Raw genomic sequence first — 20,478 nt, 5'->3', positions numbered from 1 at the left:
GTAAAATGGGTGCCTCGTACTCTCGAAAGACGGTTTACTTCTCCTTTTTACCCCTAACTTTTACCGACCATTTAAGTCTCGTTAAAACATCACGAGAATTAAGCAGCTGGTCACAAAAGGAATACTACATTTACACTAGTATCCGTCTAATCAAATTCTCTCACCAATGCGGTCAATAGAAGTAGTTTGAGACAAATAATGACAATATTCATGCTATCATCAAGGTTTAAAGAGTTTCAGAAACAGCACAAGCACTTACTTTTCCCGGGCGGCAGGGATGGTTCTGGAGTCGGCGGCGCAGGGGTAGGGAAAGCTGATGAAAATCAAAATACAACAATTAGGATAAAACAATGCATTATTTCTTGAAGAGACGAAAAGATTTTCTTGATTATAGCCTGTGTGTGATAAACAGTTCACAAGACTAAAACAACAAATGGACATGTTAGAGAGCCAGCTACCTTTAAAACAAAGTTTCTTTGCGATCCTGATAAGCCGCAGCGGAAGTGCCACGTCATACACCTGCATGCATGTGATCCAGCCCCGGAAGTAGCGGCGATCTCGTATCCTTGCTCCCATCCTGACGGGATAGTTTGTCGCTAAACGTATTCGACCAATGGCTTTGGTAACGACTTCTTTATCGTTGACGTACAATTTCCCAATCCCTGTGGTCTGGTCGTAGGTGGCACCGACAAAACTCCACGATTTGCGTCTCAGTCTTCGACTGATCAGCGGTTGTGTAAGAGCGCGCGTGCGTCGAACGAACCTCGCGAACAGTCTCCCAGCACGTGTGACCCAAAGATGGACACCGAAGCCCCTGGGATCGTAGTTGAAAATAGGTCCGGCACCTCCCTTGGGGTTGATCCATACCAGGAGTGTTATAGAGTTCCGAGCGTCCAGCGGTCCGGTGTTGGGAAACTCGATAAAGCTGTCGGGTGATCCAAGGAAACTGTACGAGCCACCGCGCCTCCCATCGGGGCCTGGTGCTAGTCTCACGTTGAATAGTTTTCCCGGTGGGTTTCTTTTAGGACCGACGTCATAACCGCGATAGTTCACCGTCAATGGATAGAAAGCGACGGCATCCGGAAGACCTAACGTAACACAAAACATGCTCAGTTTGTACTTGGAAACTTTTACAATTAAAACGGGTAAAAATATAGCAACTTGCGAGTCATCTAGGATTGCGTTTAACGTTAGAGTCCAGACCAATTAAGAACAACCAGTTTAATTCCACAGCTGAAAAAAGGCCTTTATAAGATTCAGAACAGACCTAATGCCCTACCAATCTCTGACGTGTTAGACGCTACCGTAGACGCCCAACCTCTGCCTTTTCAAATCGTGGTCGCTAACGAAATTTCATTCTCGCAAGCAGCCACCTCCAGTTTCAACTTTTTTTCTAAATCCCAAACAACGGGTTCGAAGGAGTCTGTCATTTAATTAAGCAATTTCTGACATGACTGTTAATTACTTACGTGGAGGTTTCGTTGGTTTTACCGTTGGACCTACACAGACAAAAAAAGAAATCAAATGTAAGGACTATGTTCGAAAAAAGATATTGCACAATTTGTCTCAGAGGTTAACTTAAGGCAACTTCAGGGTTGCCTGCCCCAATAGCACGATTAGTATTATCTTCAAGATTAGAAACATAACGATAAAACCACAGCAAAATACGCTTTGAAACGCTTTACGACTGTTGCTCTTTCCTATTGGAAGCGTAGTAATATGCAATAATATATCTTAGATTGAAAATATCACTTACGTCCTCGGAAGCAGACCCTTTTAGCCCTCTTTATCTCTGGTCCAGACAGAGGTACGCTATACACCTGCATGCAAGAGATCCTACCACGGTAGTACCGCAAGTCACGTGGTAAGGCACCCATCCTGACCGGTCGGTTGGTAGCGAGGCGAATGCGACCGATAAACACTGACTTGACAGGTTGCGAATTGCGCCACAGGGTTGCAATTCCTGTCTTCTCGTCATAAGATGCTCCAACGTAGTTCCACTGCTTTGGGATCAACGTGCGACTAATCAGCTGTCGGGTTGGTCTCCCTGTGCGGCGAACAAAACGCACAAACAGAGTATTGGGCCTAACGACCCAGAAGCGAACTCCACCGGGGGCGAAGTGAAAGATCGGTCCGGAACCCTCTGGATAAACCCAGGCAAGGAGGGTCAGTGAGTATCTTGAGTCGAGCTTGCCGTTGTTAGGAAAATCTATGTAGCTGGTCTTTGTTCCGTGGAAGTAGTAAGAGCCATCAGGGAGCCCGTCGGGGCCCGGTGCCGGTCGTACGTTATGAAGCTTTCCCTCGGGGTTTTGACTGGAACTGATGTCTCTGCCTCTTGTTTTCCTGCTGAGCGGGTAAAATGCAACAATACGAGGGAAGCCTATGAAAAAAAAAATCATGACTTCGTTATCACACGCCAACAAGGACAACAAGGCAGACAGAGCACGCTTTGAAAATCACTTTGAAAATCGCTTCAAAATCTCTTCTCTTAAAGATTATCACTCATTCTTGTTCCTTCCCAAAGTCATAGATAGTGAGAAATAGATTTAAAGTAAGTAACTCTAGATATCGCAAACGTCTCAAAACCAAGCAACATTATAACTTCCAACGTATCCTGTTTAAACAGTACAATATTGCATACGATTGCTGTACCATTGTTTGATAAGTTCTTTTCAAAGAGTAAACGTTTTGACAAGTAAACAATTTCAGATGTTTTTGAAAATGTGTTTAGTCCTTCAAAAGTTTCGTAGATCCCTTAACGAACTTGACAACGTAAAACTTTGACATGTTCAATTAAATTATCGTCAAAACAGTATGGTATACCAAGAACAACGGCCTTATTAACGGGCACGCACAAAGACGATTAAGAGACCAACCACAATTAAATTTACTTACGCGGCCTTTTAGTTGGTTTCGTTGTCGGTCCTAAAAGTAAAAGGGATATGTATTAATTTAACTTGATTCTACTTCAGTCTTCTCTAAGGAGCGACGACGCAATAGTATATAAACGTGTCTGGCCTAAGAAACCAACGTCACTTCGCTCGCTCTCATTTCCATTTCCCGTAAGACAGACAACCAAGACGAGGTCGTCACCCTGGCGAAGTAGCGCTATTTATATAGTAGATCCCAGCAGTGTCTACGATCACATTTTGCTTACGTACCGCCGATAACTCATAACCGAACAACAAACAATCTGGAACATAACACGAATGTCTGCAGTTCTGCACACGGGGGGAGGACTTCCATCTGAAAAGCTCGGGGATGTTCGTCGTCTCGCTTAGGGGTAAAAATCAAGAATTCTGTCTCACTTAGGGAGCTCAGGACGAAAGGCCACTATTTCAGCCGGCAAAGTATCTTTTAGGGTTGGACGTGAAGAAACAACAAAAACCGATGTATTTCCGTTTCAAAGTGGCATCTTTGAGAGTTTAGAGGTCAAATAAAGCTCGAGCCACGCCTAGCTTGGTCTCTTTTAAGGGTTTAATTTGATTTTTCGGAGGAGTATCCGCGACCTTTTCACATGGGAGGTTCCAACCACAGGGTCCTGCGTTATCGGCATGAAATTTTTTCGGTTCGAATCTGGAACTTTTCTCATGCAGGGAAGGCAATATCAGTGCAGTATTTTTCGGCACGAATCTCTGAGGTGGTATTGGCAAGTAAAGGAATTGCGTGGGAGACATGTCTGTTCCCTCACGCGTCTAATGGAAACTAAATACTTACTTGTTGGTCTAGTTATTGGACAAAGACATACACGATGCTTCGCTGGTAAAAGATTTCCTCCAGTACCTGCAAGTGAGACGCAACAATTGATACGGATTATGTTTAATAGAAACTCATTGGTGAAAAACAAACTAGTTTTATGTTTCACGCCATTCTACACAAAAAATTGTTCCAATGGAAACAGCAATGAGCCGGAGGCTACTCTCCTAAGCCATGCATTTTATTCTCACAATATGACGTCATTTCGACGTGCGCGCGCAGTAATTTCACTGAAAATGTAAATGACCACCCAAAACAAGAAGTGTTATGAAAAGAATGGTTTTACACTGTGGTAAGCTTTGATAATTCTCACTGAAGCATGTTTACTCACATCCAGTTTAAAGCTGCTTTTAACATTCACTCAGAAAAATCGCACGTAATACAGTCGGGCCACTGTTGGTACCGAACGCTTCTATTATTGACTAGAAGCTTGCGCTGTTCGACATGTTCACTTGAAAACAACATCACTTTAAACCTACCTAAGCAAATTGCGTTTCTAAGTTCGTTCACCACAATCCCTAAGTGAGTCCAATCTGCGGTGAAGATGTGATTCTTGCGAGGTGGGGAAGCCATGATATCTAACTGACGACCATTAATGTACCGTCCCACCCCTACACAGTAGATCCTCACACCACGGGCCTTTAAGGCATTTGAAGGAGCTGCGACGTCATCCATCGAGCTACCGTCAGTGATAACTACGACAACTTTGGTGGTCCTTGACCGTCTGGGGTTCCTGCGAAACAGCTGATTTTGGGCCATCAACAAGGCCCTGCCAATACGGCTCCCTGATTTCGGATAATGGACACCCTTATTGAACCTGTTGAACAAAGCGCCGTTGTTCGTGTAACTGTTGAAGCCAAAGAGCACATAGGGCTTGGTACCAAACACGATTGTTCCAACCCGTGTATTTGTCCGTGAGACTGTAAAACCGAGCATTACGTCACGGACAAAGTCGACCAATCGGCGGAAGTTGCCAATGCCATATCGCTCGACACTGGCGGAGCCGTCGATCAGGAAAGCGAGATCTATGGCTGTGTGGCAGGCTGTTGAGAAACAAACAAAAACAATCAAACCTCTCCTCACGGTCCCCTCCTTAATACAGACACCTATATATGGCAAAAGGTTCACTTGGTCCCAGAGAGACCAGAATTAGCCTGTGACCACAACTATACTGTATGTCGCACTGCACGGTGCTGCCGGTTTTACTCCTTCGCTCAAATACTTATTAAAACAAGCTCCTAGCTAGCTCAAAATAAAAATTACGATTTGAAAAGGATCTGGCTTAGTCTTTCACCAAACGTTGACCCAAAGGTGGGCAAAACTGAAACCCCTGACTAAATTCTTTTAACTTTCCTTTCAGATAAGAAACTATAAGTTTGCATGTTGCATTGCTGTGGGATATTTTTTGGTGAGTTTTTTTTTCTAAGAAATGGATGTTAAAGTCCGTTCCAGGCTCACAAGGTGACCGGGGACCTACAGCAGCCCCAAACACAGACTCCTGTTTGGTTAATGCCATACAATTCACCCTTCTCTTTGACCTACCAAAAGGTGGAAGAGAAAATTGTGTGATAAGCCTAAAGGACAAACCCTGTATGTAACTGCTGTGATACAACCATCCAATACCCATATGCCAGCGTTTGGGCAGTTACGTAGTTTGAAGCTCCCAGTTTATTATTCAGCAAGTTTTATTGTTACCGAAGATGAAACTTAAGTGTTAAGATATATAACCAACCATCAGTTTTCTTTGTTAGGGCTTCAAGATAACAATTATTATGGCATCCTACTTACTCATCGGAGCTGTAGGCTTTAAGGTTGCTAGAAAAAAGAAAATAAAGTTTGTTAGAGATTCCATAGCCAGGCATTTGCTCCCAGGGGTGGGGCAGTTGGAATTTTATTTTACTGCCAGGGGACAGGGGAGAGGCAAGCATTTATTTGCCTACCCTCATCGTGGGGACAACCCTGGCCCAGAAAATTTGGCACCCTTGTGGTGTTCAGGTCTCGAATGTGGCATATTAGGCAGTCTCGAATGTGGCAGATTGTTACAGATTAGGGTCATACCATATGTCTTAAATTTTCAGTGACATGCAACAATTTTATTGAGTATATCCTCTTTATTAGGCCATTTAAGAGTTGCCCTTTGCCTCTATGTCAAAACGAGTTTTTGTGCAAAACCATTGTTATGAAAAATAAACTGTACTGTATGTTCATTTTCATGCAAATCAATCTCAATTTCATGGGAAAAGTTTTGCACGAGGCCTCATTTTGACACAGAGGCAAAAGGTAACTGGGAACTGGCCTATTACTTAAAGATTTTGTAACAGTAAAAGTACATAATTTGTTCACTGTAAAAACTGCGCAAAATAATAATTCAAGAGCAACTATCGTAGTGTTATCAAAGAAACTTTTACACAATCAGTGTTGTGACCAATGGAACATAAAAGCACATGGAGACATGTAATGCTCTCGTCCTGACTAAAATGTAACCATGGAATGTTCTAAGCCCCGGTACGTTAGAACCATTAATTTGTCCCCACCCCAGAGAATTTCCCCTTTTGGGGGGGCAAAAAATAATAGGCAATTGTGCCTCTGTTTCAAGGTGAGTCTATGTGCAAAACCTTTCGTATGAAAATGAGTTCAATTTGCAAGACGATGAACATGCAGGCAGCACATATTTCGATATGAATGGTTTTGCTCAAAGACTCATTTTGACACAGAGGCAAAAGGCAACTCATAAATGGCCTACTGCTAATGGTCAAGGGCTGGACAAGGGGGTAGGGAGGGAACTGGTAAACAACATCCAAAATGATGTTAACCAATTGAATAATTAGAAGAAAATACAAAATAATGGCATCAAGAGTTAATCTACTGAGACAGTAAAGCATAAAAACACGACGATAAAATTATTAGATCAAGAATAAACAAAGAAATTAGCATTTCATGGGTATCAGTATGCAAAGCATGACACTGTTCATTTGCAGATTGCGTTACTTCAGCCTGTCTGCAAGAAAGATTACCGGACTGTATAATTACATACATCAATTCCAATTTTTCTCTTTACCCTAACTCATTTGCTCATTGTTCTGCTTTTACCAGGCAATTCCATACACCATCGATCGACATCAGAATATACATGCAGACGTGCAAGTCGTGAAAATACTTTTATGAAAACTGAAGGGCTGAGGTAGTCTTTAAAATTATTGCTTCCAATACCCCGTTTTTCCTACTACACCACGATAATCTTCAAAACGATGTTTAACTTTCGTATCAACATTACCCAAAAATCAGCTCAAAAAATCACGCAGAACATTGCAACTGCAGGCAAGTCGATCGCCACGTGCACAACTTCGTATCAAGACAGGACGAGATAAACAAATCTAAATACCTTTCCTTTCTTCTGAAATTTCTCAAGCCATTCATCTCGCTTAGAGAGATCGATACTGTCCACTTAGAACTTAAAACAAACGTCCAATTTTCCGTAAAATAACCGAGAAATTCAACGCACTATAAGCGGTCAGTGATTGCTTGAGTTCATTCAGTACGAGCGAGAACGAGCGTGACAGCTGTGACAGATGTGACAGGTCAAGTAGCCGCTGCCCAAACACGGAAGTGCAGTAAACGATTGTCACGAAATATCAGGATATGAAGACGCAAAGACTAAGAACAAAATGATTTGTTTTTTCCAAGCCTTTGCCAATATTTTATTATTTTGTCACTGATTTTTTACGCAACGATAGTTTTTATTATTTAATTTCCTTTTTTTCTTGATTTTTTTTTTCTTTTACCTATGAAACGCCATCTTTCGATTCACTTAGTCCTTACAAACCTCATATCATAAGATGGAAAATTAGGACAAAAATCAAAGGACATCTTAAAAAAAAAAACAAACCCAATTATTTAATAAAGAGTGAAAATCATCACAGATGAAAAAAAAAAACACTCAAAAAAGAACAAGATCGAGAACGGTTACGATATGAGAAAATTAGTGCCGGATCATGAACAAAGACATCTGTAAAAAAATTGAAGTTGTAGAGCAAGGCGTACTTACGGCAAACAGGGCATCTCCCTCTAAAAGGAGTGACCAGCCTGGGTCTCGGTGGACGGGCATTAAGAACTTCTAGATCCGTTTGACTGGATGGAATTTCCTCGCTAATAGCATCGTCACTCTCTTCGTCCACATCTACTTCTGTTTTGTTTCCCTTCGCACCAGCAACTTCGTTCAACAGGGCTTGTTTATCTGCCTCATTCTCCGCAATAACGGCATCCTGTTCTACCTCATCTCTGAAGGGATTCAAATCGGGTTTCCTAGCTTCATCAATGGACTTTTCTTCAGGAATCTGTGCCCAGGGATTAGTGCTTTCCGACTTGTTTACTTCAACTTTGTTTACCTCAGGAGCGCCGGTAGTGGGCTGCACTGATGGTGTTGCTGTGGGGGAAGCTGTGGGGGTCACTGAGGGGGTTGCTGTTGGGGTCGCCGCGGGGGTCGTCGGTGGAACCGTCGTGGGGGTCAGATTTGCTTGGGCGATACTTTCTTTAGAAATACCACTTTCTGTTTCGTCGCTCTTCGCAGTGACAGAGGAGTTGTCTTTGAGGAATCTATCAGAGGACACAAAGGCCTTTGAGAACGAGTTAAAACAGTTATCCACCGTTTAAAAACAAAGTTTGCATTTCCGGACCAGGCCCGCTTTTGAACAAGAAATAGGTGATGGCAACTTCACAGGTCAATTACGAGGCTTTCACAAAAGGTCACTAGAAATGCGCGCTGTTATACAGCGATAAAAATGTTCAGAATGTTTACAATGCAAATTAAAGCCAAAGGGAAGTATTTTACTTACTGATAAACCTCGTTTCCCCAAGGCCCTCCTTCGCCATCAGCTAAAGAAAGAAAACGCATTCATTTAGTTTCTCATCAATGTGAAGAAGTGGCTCTTTCGCCGCTGTTTCTAAATATATTATATCTACAGTCTAGCTGATATCTTGTACATGTTAATATCACCTTTGCAGGTATAACTGACACCGTATTTCATGTAAGTCTTGTCCGCGTCTTTCCCAGAGAAACACTGGCCTCCATTTTCAAGAGAGAAGATGGTGAACTTGTTGTCCAAAGCTGCCTCAGCACATTTCATCAAGGCGTTACTTCTCTTCTTGTAGTCAGCCTCAAACAGCATCGCGTGTTTCTTTTCCATCAGAGGAATTGCTCGATCCCATGTGTCTTTCCAACAACCGAGACTCTTAAATTCTGAATGAGACAAATCAATTGAGTGTCAGCACAGATGGTCTTGAAAAAGTTAACTAAAGTAATTTATCACAGTGGAACCTCTCCACAACAGCCACAGTTGGGGACAGAGGAAAGTGGCCGTTGCAGAGGGGTGGCCGTTATGGAGAGGTAAAGGTAGGATGACACCTGTGTTTTTTTTATTATTATTGTTATTATTATTTTATGTTTTTTTTTGGGGGGGGGGTGGGGTGCAACATTTTTGGCCGTTGACAAGAGGTTATTTTGCTAGTTGGGACGAGTTTTAGTGGCCGTTGCCGTTGTGGAGAGATGTCTGTTGTTTAGAGGTTAAATGGACTGCCGGCCGGGACCATTAAGAGGGGCCGCTGTAGAGAGCTCGAGAGGTGTTCGTTAGTGGAAGTTCGACTGTATATAAGTTGCGATGCATTATACGTACGTTTTCCTCTGATGTGATACACTTGGTCCCTGTTGGGCTGCAACTCCTGGTTTTCTTTATCATCTTCAGAGTGCTTATGGTGTAATGGAATCTGCGGTTGCGTCGGCCTTTCCATCTGATCTTGAATGGGCACAGAGAGCACCGCTGATTGTGATGGGGGTGTAGCCACCTGAACACCACCAGGTACCATGTTGAACGGCAACCCGGTATCCAATGGAGCGCTTGGCAAGTCCGACATCTCCCTTGGTGGGCATGGTGGCTTGTCTGTGAAAATCGTATCAATGTTTATTTTCTTCAGAATACACAAAGAGAGAAAGAATAGACAAAGAGAAAAAGAGTCAACATTTTATTCTTTAGTAAATCTGAATGAAGGGACCGAACTGACTAAAATTGCCCCGTCTCTACTTATTCGTAACCGCACTGACTCCAAAGCTATAATAGATCACTCCAGGGTAACAGGAAGTTCCAGGGCTGTCTGGGCGTTAGGGAGCTTCCTCTCAAAGGCATCCATTCCTGTTTCTAAACGCAGCAGACCTAAAACACACTTGGCACATGCACCAGACTTTCCCCTCCCCCTCTCCCCCCCCCCCCTCCCCGATGCTAGTATTGGCTATTCATGATAGGCGTTTAGTGGTAATAAAATACTTTTGGACAAACGAAGAATCCACCTGTGAAAAGTGAGAAAGTCACGCACCTGTACAAAACGTGTTGGCCGGACAACAAGGACGACCATCAGCACCGTACTGATTTACAGGGTTTGGATAGTTATAAGCTGCGGAAAATTTAACAAACATAATGTCACTGGAAGAAGAAAAGGTCACTTAGTGGATAATTGATAATTACTTTTCGAAAGGTATATGTGATGTCTTTTCAAAACTGAGTTACTTGAGTTTTATATCATGCTTTTTCGAAAGCTGACACATTACTGAGTGATCACGTGATCTGTCTTGTTTTGTTTTCCCGTAGCGCAAGGTTATGGGCCGTAAAGGTGTAGATTCTTAGTCTGAAAACAAATTGGTTAGTAAATTAATCTGAATTTCATGTAACTACAAACCACATTTACAATAATGACTTCATAGATGTTTTTGTTTCGAGTTTCATTTTTTGTTTGTTTTATATATGACCACCTTAAAAACCAACGATATTTTGTTAATTAAATCATGCAGTTTTTTACGCTGTTGCCTCTTAAATACATGACTGAACACATTCAAGACACTCAACAAAACATCTAGACAATACAGCTGAGCTCAAGGCGCGGCAGTCAATAACCACTTACCTATATATTGACGTTTATACGCAGTTTGATTTTTGACATCTTGATTTGAGGAGGATGTCTTATTTTTCTTGGCAGACACATGGCTAGTAACTAGCAAGAACAATAGCGCTCTTAACAGCGAAGAGCTGAGCATTCTCACCTGGAAGTAAAAAATATATCTATATTTATACCATGCCATAGAAAATAGAGCCAATCAAAATATAGGAAAGCCGTTGTATATTCGACAGTATTACGTCCAATCTTCCCATCATGCGCCGCGTTGATTGTGCTGGCCACTGTATGTTCTATGGCATGGTATAAAATAGTTAACAATTATTCAATGAAGTGGAGGTAAATATCCATCACTTTCACCAACACTGAGGTGAATAATTGTTTTAGCATATACCACACAAGCTGAATAATTAGCCGACCAAAACGTTATTTTAAGTGTGACAAGCGGTCGGAAATTTTACAATCTCTCGCGCCGGCCGCTCGGAGGTGAGTAGTACTTGCTGATCACCTCCGAGTTAACCAATTAGAGCGCGCGAAAAGCACTATTCACTTGTGTGGTATATACTAATTACATGTATGCAATGCTCTCTCGTTGTAAAATAAAGACTTGTGTGTGTACCGAGAAAATACAAGTGACTCATGGAATATTCCAAGATATACCACTCGAAAGTGTTGCATAACTAATGTATATTTTAAAACGTAATTAAAACATGGCGCCTCATGATCTTTGAAAACAAACATGAATGATGAACGTTTTGCTAGAAATTTTAATTCTCCTTAGTTATTACCTTTTAACCTTAGAGTTTAGTTCTAAGAATTTTTTGATACGTCATTATAAAGACAATGTCTCCTAGCTGTTCTACTCTTGATTTCTTCAACTTGGCAAAGTATTATATTGATGTTATGTAAGGTGAAAATAAATGTCAGTCGTTGTTAGAAATTTTTAAGATTACTCTATTTACCGACTACATATCTCTTGAATAGAATTATATTTTAATTCAAACGCAATGATCCAGTTTATATAAAAAAACATCCTAAAGGGACACAAACTCAGAATAAAGCTACTCTACTAAAAGAAAACCACTAAAACACCCTTCCAGTTTTTGACGACAATTTCAGCGGGTGGTAAATGTTCATGTTTCACTTTGTTTCGAAATTATCTTCCGTTACTGCGTTAGCCATAACTGAAAGGAGCCGTTAGCATAAACTCTTAGGTAACAAGAAAAAAAAACTGATGAGATGCATTTAAAACAATCAAAAAACTTCATTTTGCAGACACGGTTTAATAAACAATCCATGTACAACCAATATTGCATTCTGTAAATAAATTTTAGCTTAGCTGCAATGATAAAATATGCCATTTGTTGCCATTTTTATATGAGTTAGATAGATACGAATTTGAGTGGAAACGTTTCATTGTTTATCCCACGTCTCTACAATGCTTCTTTCCTTTTTACATTGCACTTCGCAGTGCTTATGGACTTCAGTTAGACGAGTTATTAATAAGCCTTTTAAAACTAGTCCCAGCAGTAATCCCAGTAATCCTTTGCTGGGATCATCAACAGATTCCAGCGAGATACTGAAACTGCCCAAAGCTGGAACAAGGACCTCCGATAACCACCAATATACTAACACTTACTAGCACAACAAAACGGATTAATTGTATTAAGTTAGAGTTAATAAATGATAAAAGCAAGCAAGGCCTTCAGTAATCATGTAATAATTTTAGTGGAACATCGACCAAATTTCATTCTCTCGCAGCAAAAACTCAATATCATAATTAATGGTAGTATTTTAGATATCCAATGAAATAGCACCCAGTATTGTAATTAAATCAACACCAAAATCGAAAAGGTCCAGTGTTCAGAGGTACTTCTCAAAAGTAATATCGCTGCAATGGCAACAGTTTTCGATTAACAAATACCTTTAATATCAAAATATCGTATATTGAATTTAATCACGAAGATTTCAACATGAGTGTCGAGGTTTTAGACAGAAAAAATAAAATAAAATTAACAATTAACTTTTCCTGTCTTTTCTCCTCAGTTTTGGCTACTTATACTCTATTAATTCAAGGTAGAAGGGTTAATTCTCCATTCGATAAATTTTTTAAACATTAAATAATCCGGCGAAAACTTTACTATCTCGTTAATTTCATGATCAGACAAAGCTCAAACCTCTGGACAATTTTGAACCAAAGTTGCATTATAATCATTTCCACCGACCACTGAAAATCAATTTGACGATAATTGAAAATGTATATTGTATAAAGTTTAGCCGGGCGAGTTAAATGTTTAAATTACTTTAATTCGTCTTCACAGTCTTGAAATCTAATAATTCTCGAGCTTAATTTCACTTACCTCATAAAAACTGAAACCGTTTCTTGCGTTAATCCATGTTAAAAGGCAATTTGAATTTTCACGCAAACAAAGGAAGAGTTTTCCTTTTCATTTATTAAGAGGTGCTTTCACAATTTAGGGTTAATTCCAAAATATTGGTCTTAACCTGGTACTTGTTAACAGCTTGCTTAGGAAAGGTCAGTTACGATAAACAACCAGCACAGTTTGATCTAAACAACTGATATTATTCGAAAAGTCCTGTAACATCTTTAGCATGCACGGTCAATTATGTTCTGTTCCACACACTACTAATAAATTACTTTCTTAGTGATCTTTCAAAGGATTGCAAATTGAGTTTTTTTTGCCATGTAGCTAACAGCCTTGAAATACATTATCAGAAATATTTTTCGTAGTTACGTTCATGTATGTTTTGATGTTTATCCACATGTTTACAAGAAGGACAGGTCTTTTTTGAAATCTTTTAAAAACTTGTCGGTAAGGCAAGAACTTCGAAATATATGTCAACAGTCATTTTCGGTTTGATTAACTGTAAACTGACGTTTTTCAAGTGTGTTATGCGTCACTTTCAGAATTGAAATGTCCTTGTAGTCATTTGTGGTTACTTTCGTTTGTCTGAACGTGCAAGGCAGGTCTTTCAGTCAGCAATCAGCAGGGAGCCACATGCAACAAGTGCTAGGTGAATCAAACTCTCTCGGACACCTCCGAATTATTATTGCCCAATCAAAATGGAGCACGAATAGTTCCGAGTACTCAAAAAGTTGTCATGTCGGCTCTCTAGCACCATCTGATATATTGATTGATATATTGGATCAGCTAGCCTCTCGGCAAAAATCCTGGATTTGTATTTCTTACGACAACTTGCACTGTACAAAGAGGGTCTCACTGGGGTAGTGGCTTTCACGGCTAACGGTTAAATTTTCCCGTTACGGTAAACTGAAATTTTAATAATTAATTACCACTGTTTTACAATATAACATAATAATTAACTGGAAATATAATGGTTAATTAATGCGAAGTCCGTAGGACGGAGGACTATTGGGGTTAGCGCGCATATTGGGAAAGGAATTCAAGTAAGCGAAATGATAGTTCCTGAGCGCCGCTCTCTCGATTCCGGTCTACGTCGGGCTCCTTTACCGAATAGCGGCTGGTAATTGAGCCCATGTGGCCTTCAGATGTCAATATTTTCGTCAGCTGGACACAATATGATGACATGCTAAAAGACAGTAGCAGAAATCTATTTCACTTTTCATTGTTAACTTCGCGTAAGGGTAGCTGAGGGCGCATATGAACTCCTCTTGATCATGAGGCAAGTGACCTTTTGAAAATCATAAGAAATTGCCTCTTTCCCACTCCCCAGAGATTTCTTTGGTATCTACGCATATCCTAGGGGGCAGGGGAGCGCCTTTTTTTTTTTTTTTTTTTTGATCGCATCATCCAAACAAACATGCAAAACATTAAGGAATACAAATCACTCTAAGCTTTTAATGTACACTTTGATTAATGAAACCCCAAGCCTTGTTCAAATTGGACTGAAAATTCGCTCTCTTTCGCACTTCCAATTGAAGTGGAAAGCTAACGAAAGATATATGGGTGGGAGAGTCTTCACTGCCACTTGACGGACAGACGACTGATGACTCTTCTTGGATTCGATCTCTCTTTACATAAAGCAAAAGGACGACGTAGAAAGGAAATGCCGGGTAAAGTTATAAAGAACACGATACGCTTTTATCAAAACCGTTTTATTTCAAAACACAATGAGATAACATTGAAAAGCCTTTTCATTAGCAAAATCAATACCCGGGCACAAGTTGACATAACGCATTTTCAATTACGATAGCGTGCGGGAGGAGAGAGGCGAATGGAAGATGGGAAGAGTGGGAGGGGAAAGGAGTTAAACGGTTTCAAGTAGTTCTGCGTCTTTAAATAAGCCAAGTTCGATATATCAAAATTATAACATCGCTCCGAGTTTTTCAGGACAAACTTTCAAATTTGTCAGTCAAGTTTGTGTTGTCCCTCAATTACCTAAAGAACTTCGATACAAAGAGAAGACCACCAAATTGTCCTGAAAGCCACGGAGCCATGTCCGTATTGATATATCGATATCTGGTCTATTATTACTTTATCAACAGCAAGAGCTTCTGGTCCCGTGTCCTCACAGATCACATTCAACTTCTTCATCAGTGGATCTTGAAGTGTCAGAATTACAAACTAAGGAATAATAAAATAATAAAAACAACTGTAATTAGTCTGACTGCAGCTACACGGTAAGTGTGATGATCATCAAACAAAAACTAAAATAATTGAGGTCCGGAAAACAGAAAGAACTCTCTTACTCCCTCCAGGACTGGTTATACCCTTTCTTTTCGTGTAAGTTCTTAAAGGTAGTTAATTCCATATGATCGCCTGAGCAATCGTTTAATAACAGTTACTGAGAAATGTCCAATTCGCGACCCAGATCGACCTCAATAGAGGGGTTTGATTTTGATCAACGTCGTTTTCTTATTTTTAACATTTATTTTCATCAGAAACAACCTTAACAAGAGCATTCTGACACCACTCGCAATATACACGACAATTACTAGACCTTACTAGGCAAGCTGCCCCGGCTTTGCTGAATGTCCTTTTACGCTAAGCTTTATTACATACATGGTAAATGACTAAAGACCGTGAAGTACAATCTCATGACTTACTTGGTTTTTTACTTCCATGTTTGCAGAGGCACTGTTTATTCCCAGGCTTCTTCAAGAAACCACCAACGCCTGAAAATCAACAATGGATAAAAACAGTTATAGGCAGAACCTTGTTTCAAACAGCTGCAAACTACTCTATAAGAAATAGGGTACTTGCTGAATGTCACCAAACATTTCGTTCAGAGAAAAAATGGAGTGGTTAATTATCTCAGAGTTGTCAGGAACTGGACAAAAGAAACGGAATGTTGAGAAAATTTTTCTACTTAAAATTATGACAATTATGTCCAACTGATGGTAGAAGGAAAGAGCCAATAGGTAAAACATATACGTAAATGCATGATAAAATTGCAGGACTGTCTTTAAAGAAGAAAAGGAGCAAAATAAGACTGAGTAAAACTATTAAAGAGCATGTGTTTTCGTATCTCAGGAGAATATAATACCTCGTCTAAAAGAACGGTTTACTTTGCTCATGATAAAAAATGATATCAGCTTACCATAACATACACTTTTCACGAGGTCATCTCTGATATACTGCAACTTATTAAACGGACCAATGAACACATTTTCGCTGACCGGTCTAGAAGACATTCTTTCCAGCTGTTTGATGTCGAAGTTATACCCCACTCCTACCCCGTATATGCGCACACCGCAGTGTTTGAGTTTGTGCGCAGGATCAGTCACGCAGTCAGTTGATCTGAAACGTCGCAAAATCTTTAGGATCTTGATGGTATTTTTGCGTTCTTACGCTTTTTATTTCTTCCAATCAACAGTTAAAGCAGATTTTTTTTGTCTGTATCTCTCGCCATAAAGCTTTTTTTATCCAAATTAAATAGAAGAATTTACAATTGTAAGTGCAAATCAAACTGTCATTTGGAGTATAAGATGCTATTAAAATTAATATTTGCACCTAATCACGTAGCTTTTTTGGTCAGTTTCAGCAGTATTTATGGCGAGTTTGGTCGAGCCATGGTTCTTATTTTGGCGAGACATAGTCGAGCCAAAATACTCATGGCGGGACCAAACGAATCGAAGAGCACCTAAAAAGGTAGATTAAGTATCTACCGTACCCAATTTCTGCCAAGTGACTACGATATCGCACGTAGCAATGGCCATATCAGGGTTTAGTGACTTGATATCGCGGGATATCATGATTAGGACAGTAGACACCGCTAATTTTAAATTTAGCTACGGTCAAAGCAGTTATAGTGTTTGTCTAAAACAATCGTGTCCAAATTGAAACAAATTACATACTATGCCTGTTGTGACTGATAAAATGTCAAATACATAGCTTTTGAAATTGGTAAAGGTAAAGGTAAAGTCTGCATACGAGCCAAGTGGCCCATCAGGCCGGAGCTTATCCCGGTTTCTGTAGCATGAAGCGACTAGAAGTATTTCTACTCCCCCCTGGATGAGATGCTAGTCCATCGCAGGGTTACCCCCAGCATTAAGTTCGCCGGTACCCATTTATATACCTGGGTGGAGACAGGCACTGTGAGAGTAAAGTGTCTTGCCCAAGAACACAACACAATGTCCCCGGCCAGGACTCGAACCCGGACCGCTCGATCCGGAGACGAGCGCACTAACCATGAGGCCACCGCTTTTGAAATTACTTCCTTGTATATACCTTCCATCCGTGATAACTATCAAAACTTTAGGGACGTCATTTCGCGTGTTGAATTTCTTGTTAAACAAGCGGTATCCAGCCATCCCGAGAGCATAACCTGTATTTGAACTGGGTAAGCTCTGTGTTGAAGCTTTCCGCAGAGCGCGGACCATGGAAGATTTACTTTGCTGACTGGGAGGGGAAAAAACAAGTAAATATGAATAAGTACAGCCTAGATTTTACCGGTTTTCTCAGCTGAATTCAAATAGTTTTGAACAGTTTGTAAATTGCATGTTTTTGTTTGTTGCTGTGTTGTTGTTGTTGTTTTTTCCAGGGGGAGGCTGAGTAATAAGAATGAAGGGACACGGACTAGCAGTGGATCTGTCTAGTAATTAAGCCCAACGTCGATCGCTCAGAAGAGCTAAAGAAATAGCTTTTGTTTATCAGCCGTTAAGATCAGATTGTTAATCAATATTATTGAATAAAATCCTCAGCTTAGAAATTCCGTCTGAATTTTACACCAGATTATAACAGAACTAACATTTGAAATAACTGCTAGACATTATAGGTTACGGCAGGATACATCACCCTATCCCTTCTATAAAACAGAAAAATAAGGATAGGAACACAACAAATTGAGTGGACAACGTTAAAAAAGCTCATCAGAACCTACCTTTCAAAATCAAACACCAAGTCAGTTTTGGCGCCATAAGTAACCACACCAACTCGTACTTTGTTACGCGAAATTGAGAATTTCCTGATGGTTATTTCCACAAAGTCAAGAATCCTCCTAAAGTTCCCTTTGCCATGTTTCTCCACGCTGGCTGAGGCCTCAACTACAAATCCCAGATCAACACGAGCATGACAAACTACAAAAATAATTTGAAAACACCACGTGGTTACGTCGACCCTCGGATTAAGTTGAGGTTACAGTTAACAAGAACAAACTAGTTTTGCTCAATTCGATTTTGAGTCGGTTGTCAGTGTTGTGTAAGTGCCATCTTTATCATTTTTTTTATTTGCTCATCTTGTACTTGCAGTTAGCGCAAATTGTTAGTACGATGTTCATTAACGAAATAAAAAAAAAAAAAGAAATTTAACTTACAAGGACCAGGTTTTCTTAGTAGGGCTGAAAACAAAACAAAGAAAAATAGACAAATTATACATGTGATAGAGCCATCAATTCATTTTTTAATCAATCAATTAATTTAGTATGTCAGCTATTCAATCAATCAAACAATCAGTCAGTCAGTCAGTCAGTCAGTCGGTCGGTCAGTCGGTCAGTCGGTCAGTCTGTCAGTCAGTCAGTCAGTCAGTCAGTCAGTCAGTCAGTCAGCAAACGATTTATTATTTGATCGTTCATTCTTAAGGGATCAAGTTATTTATCATCTAAGCTGAAAATTAACGCAAGTGATTAATTAAAACAAATTAGCCTTTCAAACAACTGCAGGTGAAATAGTTAGCATGGGCAGTTAGATAAGACTTTTCTTTCGACTTTTTTTAGGAGTCCAGTGGGGTTGATAAACATGATAACGACGACGATGGCGATGATGGCGATTACGATAACGATGAAAATGACGTTGCGACGATGGTTATGGTCATGGCGGCAATGGTGATGATGATGGAGGCTAAAACGTCAGGGTATTTATCACTGCTACTAACTCTAGAAGCAGACAAAGAAATACCGTAATGAGGGCCCTTGGTGTCTTTGTTATTAGTGAACACGCCAACGTGACAAACTGAACAAGCTAGTGATCACTTAATCTCTCAAACTCATTGGATATAGTCTGCGTGACAGACGCTATACCACCGGCTGAATTCAATTTGCAACGCAAGTTAACTGGGCCATCCAATAGATAAAAGAGGCATGAACTTACAGCACGGAGGGCACCCAGGAGGCCTTGCAGGTTGAGTGTCATGAAAGAAATAATTGTACTTGATATGCCTTGAATCCTGAGAATGGCTTTTTGTATATGAAGTAACATCTTTTTCATAGTTAGCATTAGAACTATTTGAGTTCTGCGGGCTCTGCAAAGCACATTCGCAAAGCTCATCGTTCAGTTTATCATTTCCAAGATTGTAACCGTAAATTTCTGTCACCATTCTAGCCCAGATGATAATATGGCAAAACACCAACATCGTTTTAGGCCCAAGGTGCTGAATGCCAAAATCTAAAATACTCTGATGCCGATAGAAACAAAACTGTTTTCGCTTAACCTTTCGGCGTATGATCAAACGCTGGTGGATTTAGAATTAATGGAGGAAAATGTCTCAGCTAGTCTAAATAAGCTGTGTTGATATTTCCTAACCAACGGCTACTTGACCAAGAGCAATATACCTGCTTGAAAAACGATAAACATAGTTTATTGAATTAGGAAAATTAGCATTGTTTCTAGAATAAACGCGAAGTATATGCAGGTTCAGATAATGACATGTAATCATGTCAAAGTAACAGTCTTGTAAAACGTGATCAGATTTGAAGTAGATTTATGTAAGTGGTCCTTTCAGTGATGTAATGTAGTAAAAATATCAACAGATAATTCGAACTCCTGCTGTGAAAAGAAGCATCAGTAGACAACTTAATGGGTTCCTTGATATCAGTTTACGATAAAATATTTTCCTGTTCAAGGTACTCAAAGCGTTTTCATGATGGTGAAAACATTTCTCGCTATTTTATCTCCTCCCTTCCAACAGGTTTTGCACCGCACACTACAACTCGAGTTTTAGAGCTTTCGCCGATTAAGAGACAGGTTTGTTGTTTTCTTGTTAAGCACCAGCTTAGGTTTGGGCCAAGTACGTTGATAATGAGTGATTTAGAAAGCTCGCTCGTGGTATAAGAGACACTATGAACGTATAAGCTACTAATTTAATAACAGTTACGTTATCGTCTTTAACGCCACCATCATTTGGTGTTGTTACTCTTTCCGATTCTACCCCACCCCTCCTGAGAGAAACAAAGCGTTAAAAACCGCGTAAAGGTAATAAACTACGTTATCAGCTGATATCTACTGAAATGGAACAGAAATCATTCATGGTTTACTGTTATTAGCTTTATATTTTTGTTAAAAATAAGTTTGACCTCCAGGGCTGCAACTACAGTTGGCTGTAGTGTATTTTATTCAACCGAACAGTT

General features: G+C 40.1%; 2 protein-coding genes across 2 annotated transcripts in view; both read right to left on the bottom strand.

Moving 5' to 3' along the window:
* LOC145463807 (uncharacterized) overlaps positions 1 to 10,008 on the bottom strand; it is a 114,657-nt gene extending 104,649 nt beyond the window's left edge. The window contains 12 exon segments of the mRNA XM_081447603.1: positions 260 to 313; positions 459 to 1,088; positions 1,470 to 1,499; positions 1,757 to 2,380; positions 2,896 to 2,925; positions 3,718 to 3,783; positions 4,236 to 4,799; positions 5,545 to 5,646; positions 7,802 to 8,349; positions 8,589 to 8,628; positions 8,750 to 8,992; positions 9,426 to 10,008. Of these exon segments, the coding sequence (XP_081303729.1) occupies positions 260 to 313; positions 459 to 1,088; positions 1,470 to 1,499; positions 1,757 to 2,380; positions 2,896 to 2,925; positions 3,718 to 3,783; positions 4,236 to 4,799; positions 5,545 to 5,646; positions 7,802 to 8,349; positions 8,589 to 8,628; positions 8,750 to 8,992; positions 9,426 to 9,663 (3,169 nt within the window). The 5' untranslated portion in view covers positions 9,664 to 10,008.
* A 4,455-nt stretch (positions 10,009 to 14,463) lies between these two features.
* LOC145464099 (vitrin-like) lies at positions 14,464 to 19,747 on the bottom strand. The gene is made up of 6 exons (XM_081447912.1): positions 19,223 to 19,747; positions 18,451 to 18,474; positions 18,019 to 18,214; positions 17,367 to 17,537; positions 16,237 to 16,436; positions 14,464 to 15,811 (listed from the first exon to the last, which is right to left on the bottom strand). The coding sequence occupies exons 1-6, from the start codon at positions 19,482 to 19,484 to the stop codon at positions 15,732 to 15,734; spliced, it is 933 nt and encodes a 310-aa protein (XP_081304038.1). The 5' UTR covers positions 19,485 to 19,747; the 3' UTR covers positions 14,464 to 15,731.
* Between the last annotated feature and the right edge of the window lie 731 nt (positions 19,748 to 20,478).

This window comes from Orbicella franksi, chromosome 12, assembly GCF_964199315.1.
Source record: "Orbicella franksi chromosome 12, jaOrbFran1.1, whole genome shotgun sequence".
NCBI classification, from domain to species: Eukaryota; Metazoa; Cnidaria; class Anthozoa; order Scleractinia; family Merulinidae; genus Orbicella; species Orbicella franksi.
The sequence above is the reverse complement of the archived record's forward strand: the minus strand, read 5'-3'. Positions and strand labels throughout refer to the sequence as shown.